The sequence below is a fragment of the Dipodomys spectabilis genome, unplaced genomic scaffold (assembly GCF_019054845.1).
Source record: "Dipodomys spectabilis isolate Male_0828 unplaced genomic scaffold, ASM1905484v1 ptg000034l, whole genome shotgun sequence".
Lineage (NCBI taxonomy): Eukaryota > Metazoa > Chordata > Mammalia > Rodentia > Heteromyidae > Dipodomys > Dipodomys spectabilis.
This window is the reverse complement of record NW_024870711.1, coordinates 414533-432820: the sequence shown is the minus strand read 5'-3', so window position 1 is coordinate 432820 and position 18288 is coordinate 414533. Positions and strand designations below refer to the sequence as shown.

Sequence of the window (18288 nt, the reverse complement as noted above, 5' to 3'; positions counted from 1 at the left end):
GTCCAGTCACAAAGGAATAATTTTTCTGTTATTATTTCCCCCTCAATCTGGTCTTGCCATAAAGAAAGAAAGCAGGGTAATTTCCTAGATGATGTTCCTATGAATGTAATCTGAACCAGCAAAGCCAGGAGAATCAAACTCATCATTACAATTGCTGTAACATTGGTATTTTCACAGGGTTTATTAATTGCTTTCACTCTTCAAATGGTAAAGCCTAAAGAAACATTTCGTTATTAGTGCTTTTTATTGTAAGATGCTTTTTGGAGTTGCTTTTCTTAGGTAAGACTGAGGCATTTGTGTTTTTTCCAAACTGTTGGATAATTCTGATGGATACAACTCTATTTTGTGCAACACATTATATACATAAATAAATATCTTATAGTAGATACACAGGTGTTTAAAATCCCTTCAAGTTGTACCCTTAGTTACAATATTTAATTCTGTTTCAGCAGAAATACATTTGAATGGGATGAGCACAATGATGTAAACTTATTAATATTTCTTTTTAACACTGTTGAGAACAAAGCTGGAATTAGGAATGCAAACTATTTAGCAATAGAAGCCCAATTTTAAGTGCTGGCATGAGTGTAGGAGAGTCTGAGTGAAATATGTAAAAGTTTGTGAACTTTTTAACATAAGGCTCAAGTTCAAATCTATATTCTGTGAAACCATAGTGTCCTACTTTTCAAAATGACATTTGAATTTTGCTGTGGAATTTTGTTAAATCTGCAATAAAAAAGTGAATGATAAAGATTGCCCAACTTTTTTTTTACATTTAAAATGAACCACTCAAGTAACTTTGTTAATGATGTTGGCTTGCTTATTCAACTAAATAGTCAATTGGGAGTAGATTTCATTAGTAAGAATGAACTCAACAAATAAGGAGAAGTTTAAAAACTAACTTGGACACAGAAAATAATGTGATTCAGCCCTGTGGGAGGTAACAGTAAGGACAAAGGTAGCCAGACTTGCTGACATCTGAAAACAGAGTCACTACACTCATTAGCAAGAAGGCCTGGGGGATATGACAAGAATGACAACTTAGTTATAAACCTTCATAAACAGAGGCAGACTTTCTGAACCTGCCAGTAAAACCTCACACGCATTTCTCCCCTGTTAATTTGTACTGTGGTCAGATAGAGATGGTGAGTGACTTTCTCCTTGAGGCTTATGGAAACTCCTACTTGCAAAAAGCAAGTTGCTCTCCACACAGTTACCGTGACAGTATGAATTCAGCATAAAATGGGGACTACGTGGTTGATGGCATTCTAGAAAACCTCTTCAAAGTCAAAAGTTCAGATGCAAATTAAGTAGGATCCTCATTTTTTTAAATAACAAAAGCATATGTTCTCTGCTTTTGTTTATCTCTTACCCTGGAAATGACAATATATTACTTACCTCTAAATACCATTTAGGATATCTCAGTTTCAAAGACAAATGATCTGTCTCTTCTCAATCCAACTTGGTATGTTACTATTTCTGACATTACTCATCTGATGAATTTGGAAGAATTCGATATTTCCTAGATGAGTGTCTTTGCATTAAATTGAGAGCTTAGTTGATAGAATTGTGGGCAGCTTGTTCAAACTCATTTTAAGATATGGTTTTTTTTTTTTTTTTTTTTTTCATTTTCATTAGGACTTGCAATCAGTTTCTTCTGGCTCCCAGAGAGTTCATTACCAGGTAACATAATTGACTCTTTTTATTTTTTACCTTCCAGCCAAAAGCAGTTCATCTTTCAATTTAGGTCTCATCTTGAGTTAGAGTCCTCATGGTCTCTATGGAAAGATTTCATTCTCACAAAAGCCTACTAAAACTGTTATTTCAACCCTTTGCATTTTCTTGATTCAGAACCATACAAGTGTAGCAGAAATGTGGGCAACAGATTTCTTCCAACCCATTTGGAAAGGATTTTTCCAATGCAATGCTTTTAGTGACAGGCATCAAAAGATGCAACTCAAGACTAGCTCAATAAGGAAAGGATCTACTGGATCATGTAAGCAAAACGTCTAGATTAAGAGGTGGATATCCTGTTCTATTTGACCATGCTCCATTTTTCTTCTGCATTTTTCTTCTCCTTCCATGATAGATGTTTTCATGGTCTAAGATGATTTCCCCTCACCGCCAAGGAAGAGAATTACCTGCTTTCTATAACCATCTAACGAAAGTCCTAAGATAAAATCTAATTAATACATAGTGATCTTTTGGATAAGATCTAATAAACTCAATCTGTCTTTTGGTCTCATCTGACCTATATCAGGTGATTTGTCAGTTGTCTGTTGACCCAGTAAGTATGGCAGTGTAGTCTCTTCCCAACTCTCCGGTCTCTCCTGTTCTATACATATCCCTTCAACCATCAGCTTATCCATTTGCTTTCTCAGGCAAGATGCAGGGAGAGTATCACCGAAATTGTTAGGTTGGAGGGCCTCAGCCCATGCATGAAATGTGACAGAATTCACCGAGTCAGAATGCCAGAGAAGCAGAGGCTTATTCATTTTCCAAGATAAGAAAAGGGCAGACATTATAGGTAGTGCAGACCCTCAGAGGGGTTAGGAGTAAAGTTTATAAGCACTGAAAATACAGAATGTACAGCTGACATTTTGTTATGTAGTTTTAGTTCAGCTGTCTTTTCTAAGTGGTTGCCCAGACAATCAGTGTTCTGGTGGCTGTTTGGCAGCTTGGCTAATCCTTTTCAGGTATTTTTTGTCCAAACAGGATGCAGGTAGGGTCCTGTCTGACTTCTGCAAAATGAAGGAAATCAACCTTCCTGCCAGACAAAATGGGAGTCTTACAAAATAGACTAGGTTAGGCTGATTTGAGTTAGGCCTTATACGTACTACAAGGGGCTCCTACAAAGCTCTCTGAGTGGTCCGTTAAAGCTACTTTCCAGAGGCTGCTGGACACATCTATGGTGGGAGAGGCCTACAAGAGTCAGAGCATTGCCAACAGCTTCTCCAAATAACCTGGGAGGATGGTTTTATGCCTCCATATTGACGAGTATGTCAATGTAGTGCTGTATCACCTAGCAACAATTGTATGTTCAGAGAAATGCGTCTTTAAATTGTTTATACAGAATTTAGTGGTACAAATATCAGGGGAAATAGATCAAGTATGGTGACTACAGTCACCTGGGAAAGCCTTAAGGGATCACTATTTATGTGTGTGCCATCTTTTTTTATTATTATTATTTTGTGCGTGATGTCATCTCTAGTCAGCAATGTGGAAGTCCTATTTAGTTTCCTATTTGGGGTTTTAGCATCTCTTTTAATATACATCAAACTTCCAGCTTAGCGTTCTCTTCCATAAACACTAACAACAGTAGTTTAAGAAGGCTCTGTCTGTACCTTGTCACCCTCTGGTTAGTGTTTTTCCCCTGCCAGTAGTTGCCCTCTACCTTCACCCGAAGCAGTCTATCAATCTTTAGGCTAAACAGCAAGAATGGCCTCAGAGTTTTCCTTTTACCTTGTTGTAGGTATTTATTTCTCACTCAGATATCCCCAGACTCCAGAATCCTTTCTTCTGGATAGAGAAGTTACCCACGGGAGTCTCTACATTAAGAAAAGAAATGAGCCAGGTACTGGTGGCTCACACCTGTAATCCTAGCTAATCAGGAGGCTGGGATTTGAGGATCACAGTTTGAAGCCAGCCCAGGCAAGAAAGTCAATAAGACTCTTATCTCCAATAAACTACTCAGAAAAAGCTAGAAGTGATACTGTGATTCAAATGGTAGGGTGTTAGCCTTGAACACAGAGAGGCTTAGGGACAGAGCCCAGGCCCTGAGTTCAAGCCCAGGACCAGCAAAGAGAGAGATATATAGAGAGACAGAGAGACAGAGAGACAGAGAGAGAGGAGAAAAGGGAAAAGAAATTATTTCTAGGGTATTTTCCCCTCTTTTCCTTCTGAAAAGGCAAATTTCCATCTAATTTTTCAGATAGAATATTTCTCTCATTGGCTTTTCTTATGTTTACCTAAAGCCATTATCAAGTTGTGGTTTTATTTGAAGGGTGGATAGTTTGACCTAATTGGTAGAATAATTCTTTAGCAAGCATGAGGTCTTAGGTTCAAACCCCAGTAACACCAAAAACCAAAATTTTATTTTAACATGTTTAATGCTTGTAAAGTCTGGAGCTGCTCTCTGACAAGTGTATTAGAATGCAAGGAGGTTCACTATTTTTACTCTTGGATATTTTGAGCTTTTGAACATTTATCAAAACGAGTCTTATAAATTGTATGCTTGTATGTACTAGAATGTCTTATATAATGTTGTTTTGAGGTGACAGTGTTCATCATGGGTCTTTTTACCATATTGTTTTTATATTATCTTTGTATATGTCCACAGGGATCAAAAGATGGATGAGAATCTAGAACATGCAAATGATATTTGTCTCAGTTTTTGTTCAGTAATAAAACCATGTAGCAAGATGAATGGTATTTTTCAGACTGTGTCAAAATCTTACTGCATTTTTTTCTTGTTTACTTGTAGTCAAGTCAAAAACTGCTGTGTTACAAGCATCACATCAGAAGGTTTTGTGTACTGAGTAGGAAGGAATCCAGGACAGTGATCAAGGATGAATACCTAGAGTGTCAGGCTTCTCCATCCTTAGGAGGGAGGAGGGAACAGAGTTTCAGAAAGCAGGATGAGTGAGAGAGAGAAGGAGAGAGAGATGAGGAGGTGAAAGACGAAGTTGGGGGAGAAAGACAGAGACACAGAATGAGAAAGGGAATGAGACAGACAGACAGACAGACAGACAGACAGATGGGCTGTTTTAGAATTAGCATGGCCAGAGCACACTGGGAAGTTTGTGAGGGCTTTTCATGAGCAGTGTAAAGAACTAATCCATGCAGGGCACAGGGCTAGGAGACTGAGGAGATGAACTTTCATGTTAAGCTCGGCAGAGGAGAAATGAACTGAACAGATGATGAGTCAAGACTTCTGCTTTTCTCCCTACTACTTTTGATATGATTATTAGACCCATGAAGTTTGGTGGGTAGGAAGTTGAGTATATGAATATGAGAACTGATTGAAAAGCTGAACCAGTCCCAGAGATGGAAATGTGAGAGTCATCAGCAAATGGATGGTCCTTGAAACTAGGAGGCTCGTAGGGATCTCCTGGGCAGAGGTTGGGGACAGAGGAAGACTCATGTTCCATCTGTCATCCAGAACACAGACCCAGGGGAATGACCAGAGGGGAAGTTGAGGCAAGCAGCATGAAACTTAGAGGCCAAGGAGAAAATGGCATCCCAACACCTGAGAGTGAACTACATGGGAAAGCAAGGAGCCCTGGGGGGCTGAAATGTGCACTGATTTCTAGGGGCATAGGTAAAATGCACAGGATGCAAGTGCTGTAGTTGTTATTGTAGAAAATGACAAGAGCCACCTGAGAGGAAATTTAGTGATGAGTTTTGTTAATGTGGGGAAGGACAGCGTCAGTGTTTCTAGACTGACTCCAGGGGGGATTGGCGATGATGATGTAGGAGAGCAAACCTTAATGAAGCACACACAACAAACCGTCTTAAATGCTTTTTAATGAGCTCTCTAATGTATGAAATGGTATGAAATATGCTTGGAGAATTAATTGTGAAGAACATGATTTTTTTTAAGCCCGGGAAGTTGACAAACTTGAGCAATTTCAGTCAGCTCACTAAGGTACAGCTGGGATTGTAGCTCTTCCTTCATCACAAAACAGGGGAGAAACCCATGAGATAAACAGCATTTAGAAAGGTGAGCCTGGGCCCAAGACATCTTATTAGTGAGACATGCAGCAGTTCTTTGCTGCTTAACCATTGTATTGCTTTGGTTTCTTCTTCTGAATTCACAGTGACTTGCCAACAAAGCACTGAAGCTCAAGAATGTCTTCTTGCACTAACCTAACAAGGCATTATGGATGGTACAACAATGTGTTAGGTATCTGTAGCCTGCTGAAAATTGCTGCCCACATCATCTCTTAGATCAAAATACAAAGGCTCTTTTATCCTAATGGTATCTTTATCGCCTGTAACTGATACGGTAACAAGTAAAATATATCACACGCCTTTCAGCAGCTTCTGGATGTTGGCAAATAAACTGGAATTCATCAAGGAATTGAATTTTATCTATTTCATCAGGATTCTTTCTGAGGCCATCTATGGTAAAGATAATTTCTTCTCACTCTCTAGAAATCGTGGCCCTTGTTAGTCCCAAGTCATAAAGTCTCTAGGAAATAGAGACGTATTCAATCATTTCTCTAGGTCTTGGGTTTTTGTTTTGTTTTGTGTTGTTTTTTGGTATTCACAGGGGGCATGGACCGTGTCTGGAGGTATTTCTTAGAATGTACTGAATAGAGGCCAAGGATGCCCCTAAACATCTTACAATGGGCAGAGAATCTCGTAGAATGATTTATGCAGGCACAAACATGAATAGCGCAGAACTTAAGAAACTCCATGTCACCAGATGGTGCCCATTCCAGAACTGAATCTGTAAGGAGTTGAAGGTCTTTGGTAGCAGAGGAGGAGGAGGAGGAGGAGGAGGAGGAGGAGGAGGGGGAGGAGGGGGAGGGGGAGGGGGAGGGGGAGGGAGAGGAGGAGGGGGAGGAGGAGGAGGAGGGGGGGGGAGGGGGAGGGGGAGGGGGAGGGGGAGGAGGAACGTAGTTACAGTAGATAGAAGAAAAAGCATCTATGGATGTGGTAGAGTAGCATAAAGAGAGCCAGTACCAAGCAGGGTTTTTGTGGACACCCTGAATGGTCCCATTTCTCCAAGATGATGCTCTGTATGGCTCTGAATGTTAAGAGGTGAAAACTTGAGACTTTAACGACTGCTGTGGAGTCAATAGCAGGTACGAAATGGATATATCCAAGAGAGTCCTTTCTCTGTGAATAAGTTACCTAAAAGTAACACTAGACAGGCTGAAACATTTAAGAAGAGATGCACAGTTGGTGAATAGTCCTTTCATTCTTCAGATCAGTATAGCTGCCTTTTATGTACACAAGCAAAAAGTAAATAAATAAATAAAATCCCTTGGTCAAATCTGAGTCTATATTAATTTGTCCATTCTCTGATCTCTTTTTGCCCATATAAACCTGAGCTTTTGGAGACTCTGTCTGCCCCTCAGAGAACAATATTTCCCACAAATATTTGATTTTCTCTTCATAATACTATCTGCCCTTCACTCTCCTTTCTCAGAAATCTCTTTTTTCTTTTCTTTTTCTTTTTTTTTTGTGTTATACAGAAGCCTTTCTGTTTGTAGAAATCTCTTCTTTTTAATTTTTGATCAGAGAAAAGTACTTCAATGGATAAATTAAAACAAGTTTGAGTGTGTTTCCCTAGGAATTAATTTATCTTTTCCTAGAGAAAGACAAGGGTCACTTTAGGAACTTTGGAGAATATTTGTTTTTCCTTTGGGGCTGAATTGAAGCTGTCAGAAATGGGTCAAATGAGGACTTAAAGTGAGAATTGCCTAGGGCTAGGTCTGTTTGTTTTTGGATATGAAGGTGATACTGTTAATACACACACACAAACACACAGATGAAGTTGCTATTGCTGTTGTTCATGGAGAATCTCTTACCTAAGGAAATTCCTTAAAATGCCAGACCATCTTTCACTTCAATATTTACTATATCACAATTCCTTCATATTTCAGAACTAGTCTATGTATTTATTATGATGTTATGGGAAATATAAGTAGTAGTGTGAATTTAAAGTTAAAGCACTTTGAAATATAAAGCTAGAAGTAGTGATTCAACTCATTGGAACTACAGTTTTATAGAAACATACCAACACACATATATAAGCAAGTTAGTAACAGCAAAAAAAATGAATGGACAGATAAAGATAATTGTGGAGATATTATTGCAGACAGAAAAGTCTGGATGGACAAGTAAGAGTGAAATGATAACAATGGATAGTAATGGATAATAATGATAACATTATTTAATAAAGCAGAGATTTCCACCTGGAAAGACTTTCGTTTTTATGAAAGAGAAAAAGAATTCCATTCACATTGAAGATATACTTCAATGCTTGGTGCATATTGTCTAATTGGATAACCACTGGAGTGTGTAATGGGCCTGCTGTGGCTTCATTAAATTATGTGTGCATTAACTAGGAGTAATCAAATGTAAATTAAGGGCAAGTTTGTCATATGCATGCCAAATAGTGGTTCAGAGAATTCCCCTCTTAATTATATATGGTTTGTGCTAATTGGCATACATACACAGAGACACATAAATGTGAGAGATATCAGGTTGGCTTTTGTGCAAATGGCCAAATTTTGGCATGAGAATGACTGTTTTTCCATTAACAAACATCAAATGAGAAAGTTCACATATCAGGGATTTTCAGAATTAGCAGTCTTTGTTAAAAGTCTACATTGAAAGGGCAATCGATTGTAGAAGATTATTGTGTTTCAAGTAGAAAGGAGCATGGTGTGTATAAGGTTATATCTCTGAGCTGACATTATAGAACAATGTCAATTACAATCATGTCAATCATGCTATTTAAGTGAAGAGAACTAACAGATGACACAGGAATAAGTCAAGTGTCTTAACTCTCTAGTGAATTTGATTGTGTGATTTGAAAGCCTTTGACACTCAGTTATCAAAAGCTGTAAATGTGATGGTTAGGGGCACCACTCGGTCATTATCTGAGTTCCTCCTGCCACATAACTGTACCCATACCATCATATGTCTCTAGTAGCTACAGATCAGATGCTTTTGAAAGATACGTAATGAGCTCAGGACATCCAGTGTATAGTTTAATGGCCAAGCCTTTAAGTTTTAAGTTGCTTCATGACCGTTCGCTTCTCTCATGTCTGCTCATTTTCACACATTTAATATGTGCTTCTCTTCAATATCGGGCTTTCCTAAGCTGTTTCTGAAGTCTTCCGCGTTTTGGAATTTTGGCTTGCTTTAGTTTTCAGATTGTATGTAGGACTATGCCCCTGCCTTGTTTTTCATCCCTTCCTTCCTTTGGAGACCTTAGCATAGCACCTTTCTAGTGGGACGACTGTCCTACATTTCCTCACATCTATGTAAAGTTATATATACAGACATATATAAACATGCATATGGAAGTTTATTTTTAAGATTAAAAATAAATTTACATTTTTTGGGGTCCGGTCATGGGGCCTGAACTCTAGGCCTGGGCTCTGTCCCTCAGCTCTTAAGCTCAAGGCTAGCGTTCTACCACTTGAGCCACAGTGCCACTTTTGCTTATGTGGTGCTGAGGAATCGAACCCAGGCCCTCATGCATGCAAGGCAAGCACTCTACCACTGAGCCACCTTCCCAGCCCTAAATTTGCATTCTTTGCATAGTATCTATTCATATTACATCACAATGTATTTTTCATAGTCATCTATCATTGAAATAATGCCTGGCTAATGAATGAAGTTCTTACTCAGTTTCTTCAAGACTAGTGCTCTATTCATAGTCTTAATTTTGCCCAATCTCTGTGGATAATAAGCACTTAGTTGATATACAGTGGTTGCTATTGTTCTTATAAAATGATATTTGCAATAAACAGCAGGATGCAGACTTATTTATTTAGTGCTTGTACTGGAGCTTTTACTTGCACTCTTAGTTTTATTTACTCACAGCTGGTGGGCTACGACTTGAACCATACTTCTAATTCTGGCATTTTATTTTTTTATTTTGCTGGCTATAAGTTTCTCAGATTTGTCAGTCTGGGCTGGCTTTGAATTGAAATCATCAGATCTCAGCCTTCTGAGTCATTAGGCTTATAGGTGTGAGCTACAGGTGTCCAGAATGTAGACTTGAAAATGAAATAACCACATGATGTGCTCAAAACCTATTAAGATCATCCATACTTGCATCAAGTTCAAAACTATAATTAACAATACATATAGTATACATATATAAAAACTGTCATCAGAATGTTCTTTAAGTGAAAAGTAATCTCCATTCCTTGGCTTCGGGTGTGGTTTCCTGTTGTTCCATTGATGAACATATTGCCTTTTTTTTTATTATTGTAAAAATACCATACAGAGGGGTTAAAATTACATGGGCAAGGTAATGAGTACATTTCTTTTCAAGCATTGTTGCCTCCTCCTTTGTTTCCCCTTCCCATCCCTTCCCACTCCACCTTCCCCCAAAATCTCTCACCCCCGTGCCAAGGATGTATAGTTCATTTTCAACATAAGATCTTGTATATCTCATTGGTGCAATGGGTCCACCTGTATCCCTATTTAAACAATTTGTTTTTTCCCTTCCCCTCCACAAATTATACCAACATCAAATACAGTGAAAACAGGGGTTATTCCATGGGGGAGGGACATACAAAGCAACAAAGAAATATCTTATAAATATGTTAGACACAATAGCAAGAAAGAAAAAAAAATTTTGAGTCCTTATCTTGGGGTTCATTTCACATAACATCAACTTATCTGACCATTTTTGCTCATCTCAGACATATACTGGTTATTGCAAATAAGGGAAACCATGGGACCTATGTTTCTTTGGGCCTGGCTTACTTCACTTAATATAATTTTTTCCAAGTCTTTCCATTTTCTAACAAATGGGGCAATGTCATTCTTTCTGATGGAGGCATAGAATTCCATTGTGTATATATATATAGCACATTTTCTTGATCCATTCATCTACTGAGGGGCATCTAGGTTGGTTCCATATCTTAGCTATGGTAAATAATGCTGCAATAAACATAGTCGTGCTGGTAGCTTTAGTATGGTCTTATTTGTGATCATTTGGGTAAATGCCCCAAAGTGGGATTGCTGGGTCATAGGGGAGCTCTATGTGGGGTCTTTTGAGGAACCTCCATACTGCTTTCCAAAGTGGTTGAACAAGTTTACACTCCCACCAGCAATGCAGAAGAGTTCCCTTCTGACCACATCCCCTCCAGCATCTGTTGTTATTAGAGTTCTTGACTATAGCCATTCTAACTGGGGTGAGGTGGAATCTCAATGTTTTGATTTGCACTTCTTTTATGTCTAGGGAGGTTGAGCATTTCTTCATGTGTCTATTGGCCATCCTTCTTTCCTCTTCAGAGAAGTTTCTCTTTCAGTCTTTAGCCCACTTATTTATTGGGCAGTTGTTTCTTTGAGGATTTGTTGTTGGGGGATTTAATTTTTTGAGTTCCAGGTATATTTTAGATATGAGACCCTTGTCCATTTTATGCCTAGTGAAGATCTTCTCCCAATCCATGGGCTTTCTATTGATCTTGCTAACTATGTCCTTTGCCATGCAGAAGCTCTGCAATTTCATGCAATCCCATTTGTCCAACCTTTCTTTTATTTGTTGTGTTTCTGAGTCCCATTAAAGAAAATTTCAGCCTGTGCCAAGGAGACCTATGGTTTTTCCTGTTCCATCCTGTGTCCTATTCCATCCGAGTGTCTGCTTTGACTCCTAGGTCTTTGATCCATTTGGAGTTGATTCTGGTGCAGGGTGCTATATATGGATCTATCTTTAGATTTCTACAAGTAGTTAACCAATTTTGCCAGCACCATTTACTGAAGAGGCTGTCTTTCTTCTATTCTATTTTTTTAGCTCCCTTGTCGAAGATTAGATGGCTGTAGGTCTGTGGGTTCATTTCTGGGTTTTCAATTTTATTCCATTGGTCCTGAGGTCTGTTCTTGTGCCAGTACCAAGCTGTTTTGATTACTATGGCTTTATAATAGAGTTTGAAATTTGGTATTGATATTCCTCCAGCCTGTTCTTTCTGTCAAGAATCATTTTTACTATTCAGGGTCTTTTATTGTTCCATATGAATTTTTGGATTGCCTCTTCTATTTCCATGAAGGATGATGTTGGAATATTGATAGGTATGGCATTGAATTTGTAGATAGCTTTGGGAAGTATTGCCATTTTCACGATGTTGATCCATCCAATCCAGGAGCATGGGAGGTTTTTCCACTTTCTCAGTTCTATTTTGATTTCCTTTTTCAGGTTTTTAAAGAGATGATGAACATATTTCTATGGGATTTTCAAAAGGTAGAGTATATGGGTAGGGTAGTGAGTAGGTAAGTAATGTACCTGGAGAATTAAAGGGAGCAGAAATGGACTACTGATTACAAGCCATACAAGCCCCAAAGGAACAGATGACATGGTTTTACCTTTTGATTAATGCCTGCCTACATGGTGCTTCCTTCCTTCCTTCCTTCCTTCCTTCTCACTCATACAAATTAGTTCATTTCATTCTTGTCTCAGAATCCAAGAAACTGTGGATAAAACACTGTTGCAATATTGTGCTGAGACAGCCCTGGCTAGGTGATCCAAGCTAGTCTGGAATGTGGCCTGCTCATCATGTGACTAAAGTGGCATTTGCCTTGGGGAACAGACTTTTGTTTCCCAGACTATTTTTATCTGTCTGTCAATATGGAACTGCCAATAGGCCAATGATTTTATACATCATTTGTCTCTCAAAAGAATTTTCCAGGATAGATATTATTAAAACTGTTTTACAAATGATGCATTCCGGGCACAGACAAGATAAGAAAGGTCCCTAAAGCCTCATGTAGGGGCTGCCATTGTCATGACTTCAAAGATACCAACCTTGGAAACTGGCCTCATACCATTTCTGGCTGCATTATATCCAATATTGCACATAGTTCTTCCTTCATTTTCACAGCTCATCTCCTCTATGATATCTAAAATCCCTAACAGGAACATTTTCATCTTATCTTAGTTCTTCTTGGATGAGGAAAAGTATTTCATCCTACAGAAGTATCAGTTTTCCCACAAAGTACTTTCTCATTATAAATAATTTTTGCTCAGTCTTCTGACTAAATTGTAAACCAGCCACTACAATGACAACAACTTGGTAACTATCAGTTTCCTGCCCCTGCTTACTCTTCCCTTCTCCTCCCTCGGATCTTGTTGAGGTAGTCTCTAGAATTCTGTTTTTCGTTTTATATATAGTTTATGTGTTTGTTGGTGTGTTTCATATTTTGTCCATCTGCTACTTGACACTGATTTCAAGAAACCTCCAACTTTTATGTCCCAGTGTAAGTGATGTAGAGATTGTGGCGGAGGCAGGACTGGGGCTTGATCTCAGAGCTTTGAGCTCTCTCCCTTTGATCTCAGAGCTTTGAGCTCTCTACCTTAGCTTTTCTTTTCCTTAAGACAGGTGCTCTTGCACTGAAGCCCCAACTCCACTTGTACTTCCACCTTTTTTGTTGGTTAAATGGAGTTTTCCAAATTTGACTCCCCTGGCTGGCTTTGAACCTTGATCTGTAGATTTCAGCTTCCTGAGTAGCTAGGATTATAGGCACAAGCCACCTGTGGCCCACCTATCTACCTTATTTGCAAATATGTAATTTACTTTTACTGTGCATCTATTCAGATGATAGTTCCATTTTCTTTGAAAATGACCTTTAAACATAGCTATCGTCTTATGAGCTCACTTTTTTTTTTTTAAGATAAAGATATAGAGAGCTTCAAAATAAGAAGAACATATCCAAACCTATTTCAAGGTAGCACTTCCAAAAAATTGGGAGACGTCTCTACTTTGCTTCTTTAGCAACCTCCGAAGTCGCAATTGAATCTTCATTTGCCAGAAGCACATTCCAATTTTTCTTTCCAGTATTGTTGACTTCTTAAGTCAGAGTCTTGTGCTTTTCATTAATGATGTATTACTTAACTTCAATTATTCAGACCTTTCAGTATCCAATGTAATTATCCTTCCTCTTTGTCCCTTAAAAAAATACTTAAGTAGTAGTCTGTTTTATGCCAATAGAGAAGGCGCATTTTGAAAGATCAAATCAGAGTCTTATTAAAAGGCCAGTGGCTGCATGGTGGACTCCTATCTCAAAGACTAGCAGCCAGCAAATACACTTAGGCAACTGAGCCATGAAGGCTGGAGGGGAAAGAAAGAACAAAAGCAAGACCAACAAACCAATGCAGCTCCAATGGAGAACTGAAGCAGAATGCCATGGTAATCGAAAAAGAGCCAGGGGATAGGACACAGGACATGAACCCGGAGACGTGTCATGGCACAATGGCACCTGAGCTGGTCCGGGCCTAAATAGGGTCGGGTCCCAGGGATCAGGGTCACAGGAAACTGGAGTCCCTGGCACTGGACTGACCGGTTTAGTAACCTATCATCCAGGTCCCCTCCCCCCACTCCTCCAGGGATTCAGACATGCCTATCACCTGAGAGGTGGGGGCTTTACCTTCCCCCATCATGAAGACAAAATGCCAAACCCTATCATCCACCCTGTAGCCAAGATGGCGCCAGCCAGACCCACACTCCCCACTTCAGCTGAGGCTCGAAAAGAAATGTTTGGAAGGGACCAAGAGGTGAGACAAATTCATTGAATCCCTTTAAGAGCAGAAATTGACCCAACATCCCCCCACTAGCAAGCTCAAAGAGCCTCCACTTGGCATTGCAGTCACCCACACCTTGGAAATGGAGATTCCTCTGCCTGTGAATCTTCAAGTATTGTTAAGACATTTTACTGAGTTGAACCTATTTTGTTGAATTTCTTTTGGCCTATGTTTTTGACCATTTAAATGAATGGCTTTTACATCCTTTGGGAATCTCAGATTGCTTCTTTTGATCTATAGAAAACAGAGTTCCCTTCTCTAAAAAAAACATATGTACACACAAACATACAAAAAGTAGCACAACAGTTCCACACTGGAAAATTGTGAAACCTACTCAATGAATGATTCAGCATTTTGATTTGGATGACAATCCGATATGTGTTGGCACCAAAAAAGGTGATAATGTTCTGCATCAAATTCTTTTGTGGATTAAAATGTAAATTGTTTTGTTTTGTTTTTTGGTTGGTCATGGGGCTTAAACTCTGGGCATGGCCACTGTCCCTGAGCATTTCAGCTCAAGACTAGCACTCTACCACTTAAGCCAAAGCACCACTTACCGTTTTCTGGTTGTTAATTGGAGATAAGAGTCTCATGGGCTTTTCTTCCAGGGCTGGCTTCAAACTGTGATCCTCAGATCTCAGCCTCCTGAGTAGCTAGGATTACAGGCTTGAGCCACTGGCACCTGGCTTGGAAATTGTTGACTCTTCTGTTTGCCTCTCCTTCCAATGAAATGAAATGTTGCTTGTTAATTGAACACATTCTGTGATATCTTCTGAAAAATCTTCATTTTTTGAGGATTTTTAAGCTCCTTTTTTTTCCTTTATAGTTTATTTTTTATTGTGAAAATACTGTATAGAGGGGTTACAATTACATGGGCAAAATAATGAATACATTTCTTATCAAGCATTGTTGGCTCCTCCTTTGTTTCCCCTTCCCATCCCTTCCCATCTCCCACCCCACCCACCCCACTGCACCCCCTTCTCCCCCCCACCCCCCCTCACCAAAGTTGTAAAGTTTGTTTTTTGACACAATGACTTGTACATCTCATTGTTGCAGTGGGTCCACCTGTATCCCTATTTAAATGATTTGTTTTTTCCCTTCCCCTCCACAAATTATACCAACATCAAATACAGTGAAAGCAGGGGTTATACCATGGGGGAGGGACATAAAAAGCAACATAGAAATCATCTTATAAATATGTCAGAAACAATAGTAAGAAAGAAAAACCATTTGAATCCTTATCTTGGGGTTCATTTCACATAACATCACCTTATCTGACCTTTTCTGCTTGTCTCAGACATATACTAGTTATTGCAAATAAGGGAAACCATGGGACCTATGTTTCTTTGGCCTGGCTTATTTCACTTAATATAATTTTTTTCCAAGTCTTTCCATTTCCTAACAAATGGGGCAATGTCATTCTTTCTGATGGAGGCATAGAATTCCATTGTGTATATATAGCACATTTTCTTGATCCATTCATCTACTGAGGGGCATCTGAGTTGCTTCTATATCTTAGCTATGGTAAATAATGCTGCAATAAACATAGTTGTGCTGGTAGCTTGTTTGTGATCATTTGGGTAAATGCCCCAAAGTGGGATTGCTGGGTTATAGGGGAGCTCTATATGGAGTCTTTTGAGGAACCTCCATACTGCTTTCCAAAGTGGTTGAACAAGTTTACATTCCCACCAACAATGTAGTTGGGTTTCCTTCTGTCTACATCCCCTCCAGCATCTGTTGTTATTAGAGTTCTTGATTATAGCCATTCTAACTGGGGTGAGGTGGTATCTCAATGTTGTTTTGATTGGCATTTCTTTTATGGCTAGAGAGGTTGAGCATTTCTTCATGTGTCTATTGGCCATCCTTCTTTCCTCTTCAGAGAAGTTTCTCTTTCAGTCTTTAGCCCACTTATTTATTGGGCAGTTGTTTCTTTGAAGATTTGTTGTTGGGGGATTTAATTTTTTGAGTTCCAGGTATATTTTAGATATGAGACCCTTGTCCATTGTATGCCTAGTAAAGATCTTCTCCCAATCCATGGGCTTTCTATTGATCTTGCTAACTATGTCCTTTGCCATGCAGAAGCTCTGCAATTTCATGCAATCCCATTTGTCCAACCTTTCTTTTGTTTGTTGTGTTTCTGAGTCTCTTTTAAGAAAATTTCAGCCTGTGCCAAGGAGACCTATGGCTTCTCCTGTTCCATCCTGTGTCCTATTGTATCCATCAGAGTGTCTGCTTTGACTCCTAGGTCTTTGATCCATTTGGAGTTGATTCTGGTGCAGGGTGCTATATATGATCTATCTTTAGGTTTCTACAAGTAGTTAACAAATTTTGCCAGCACCATTTACTGAAGAGGCTGTCTTTCTTCTATTCTATTTTTTTAGCTCCCTTGTCGAAGATTAGATGGCTATAGGTCTGTGGGTTCATTTCTGGGTTTTCAATTTTATTCCATTGGTCCTGAGGTCTGTTCTTGTGCCAGTACCAAGCTGTTTTGATTACTATGGCTTTATAATAGAGTTTGAAATTTGGTATTGATATTCCTCCATCATTGTTGTTTCTGTCAAGGATCGTTTTTGCTATTCGGGGTCTTTTATTGTTCCATATGAATTTTTGGATTGCCTCTTCTATTTCCTTGAAGGATGAGATTGAAATATTGATAGGTATGACATTGAATTTGTACATAGCTTTGGGAAGTATTGCCATTTTCATGATGTTGATCCTTCCAATCCAGGAGCATGGGAGGTTTTTCCACTTTCTCAGTTCTATTTTGATTTTCTTTTTAAGGTTTTAAAATTTTCATCATAGACATTCTTCACTTCTTTGGTTAAGTTAATTCCTAGGTATTTTATTTTTTGTGGGGCTATTACGAATGGAGTTGCTTTCCTAATTTCAGCCATGCTTTTCTCATTGTTGGTATACAGAAAAACCATTGATTTTTAAGGGTTAATTTTATACCCTGCTACTTTGCCAAAGTTTTGAATCAGCTTGAGTAATTTGGGAGTGCAGTTTGTGGGATTTTGTAAATACAAGATCATATCATCTGCAAAGAGGGTGAGTTTTACTTCATCTTTCCCTATTTGGATCCCCTTTATGTTTGCATCTTGTCTTATTGCTGTAGCTAGTCATTCTAATACTAGATGGAAGAGAAGTGTAGAGAGTCGACATCCTTGTCTCATTCCTGAGTTAAGAGGAAATGGCTTTAGGTTTTCACCATTAAGTATACTGCTGGCTGTAGGTTTGTCATATACAGCCTTTATTGTAATGAGGAATGCTCCGTGGATTCCTAATTTTTCCAGAACCTTCATCATAAAGGGGTGTTGATCTTGTCAAATGCTTTTTCTGCATCTGTTGAGATAACCATGTGGTTCTTATCCTTGCTCTTGTTGTTGTGATGAATTATATTAATTGATTTGCGTATATTGAATCAGTTTTGCATCCCTGAAATGAATCCTGTTTGATCGTTGTGTATGAGTTTTTTGGATGAATTGTTGGAGTTGATTGGCTAAAATTTTGTTGAGAAGTTTTAAATCAATGTTCATCAAAGAAATGGGTCTATAGTTCTCTTTCTTTGATGAGTTCCTGCCTGGTTTTGGGATGAGAGTTATGATGGCTTCATAGAATGAGTTCAGTAGTGAACTTTCTCCTTCAATTTCATTGAAGAGTTGGAGTACTGGTGTAAGCTCTGCTTTGAAGGCATTGTATAATTCCATAAAACCATCTGGTCCTGGACTTTTCTTAGATGGGAGGTCTCTTACTGCTGTTTTTATTTCATGCTTGATCTGGGCCTGTTAAGATGGTTTAACTCATCTTGGTTTAGTTTCAGCATGTCAATATTTGCTAGGAAAAGGTCCATTTCTGCCAAGTTCTCAAACTTATTAGCATAAAGTTTTGAAAAGTCTTCCTTTATAATGTTCTGAATCTTGGTTGTTTCGGTGGTGATGTTTCCATTCTCATCTCTGAGTTTATTTATTTGGATATGTGCTCTTCTTTTTCTGATAAGATTTGCTAAGGGTCTGTCA

At 38.8% G+C, this 18288-nt stretch overlaps 1 protein-coding gene across 1 annotated transcript in view; it reads left to right on the top strand.

The window, feature by feature from the left end:
• Dgki (diacylglycerol kinase iota) overlaps nucleotides 1-18288 on the top strand; it is a 423036-nt gene that overhangs the window by 321371 nt on the left and 83377 nt on the right. The window contains 1 exon segment of the mRNA XM_042677203.1: nucleotides 1639-1683. Within this exon segment, the coding sequence (XP_042533137.1) occupies nucleotides 1639-1683 (45 nt within the window).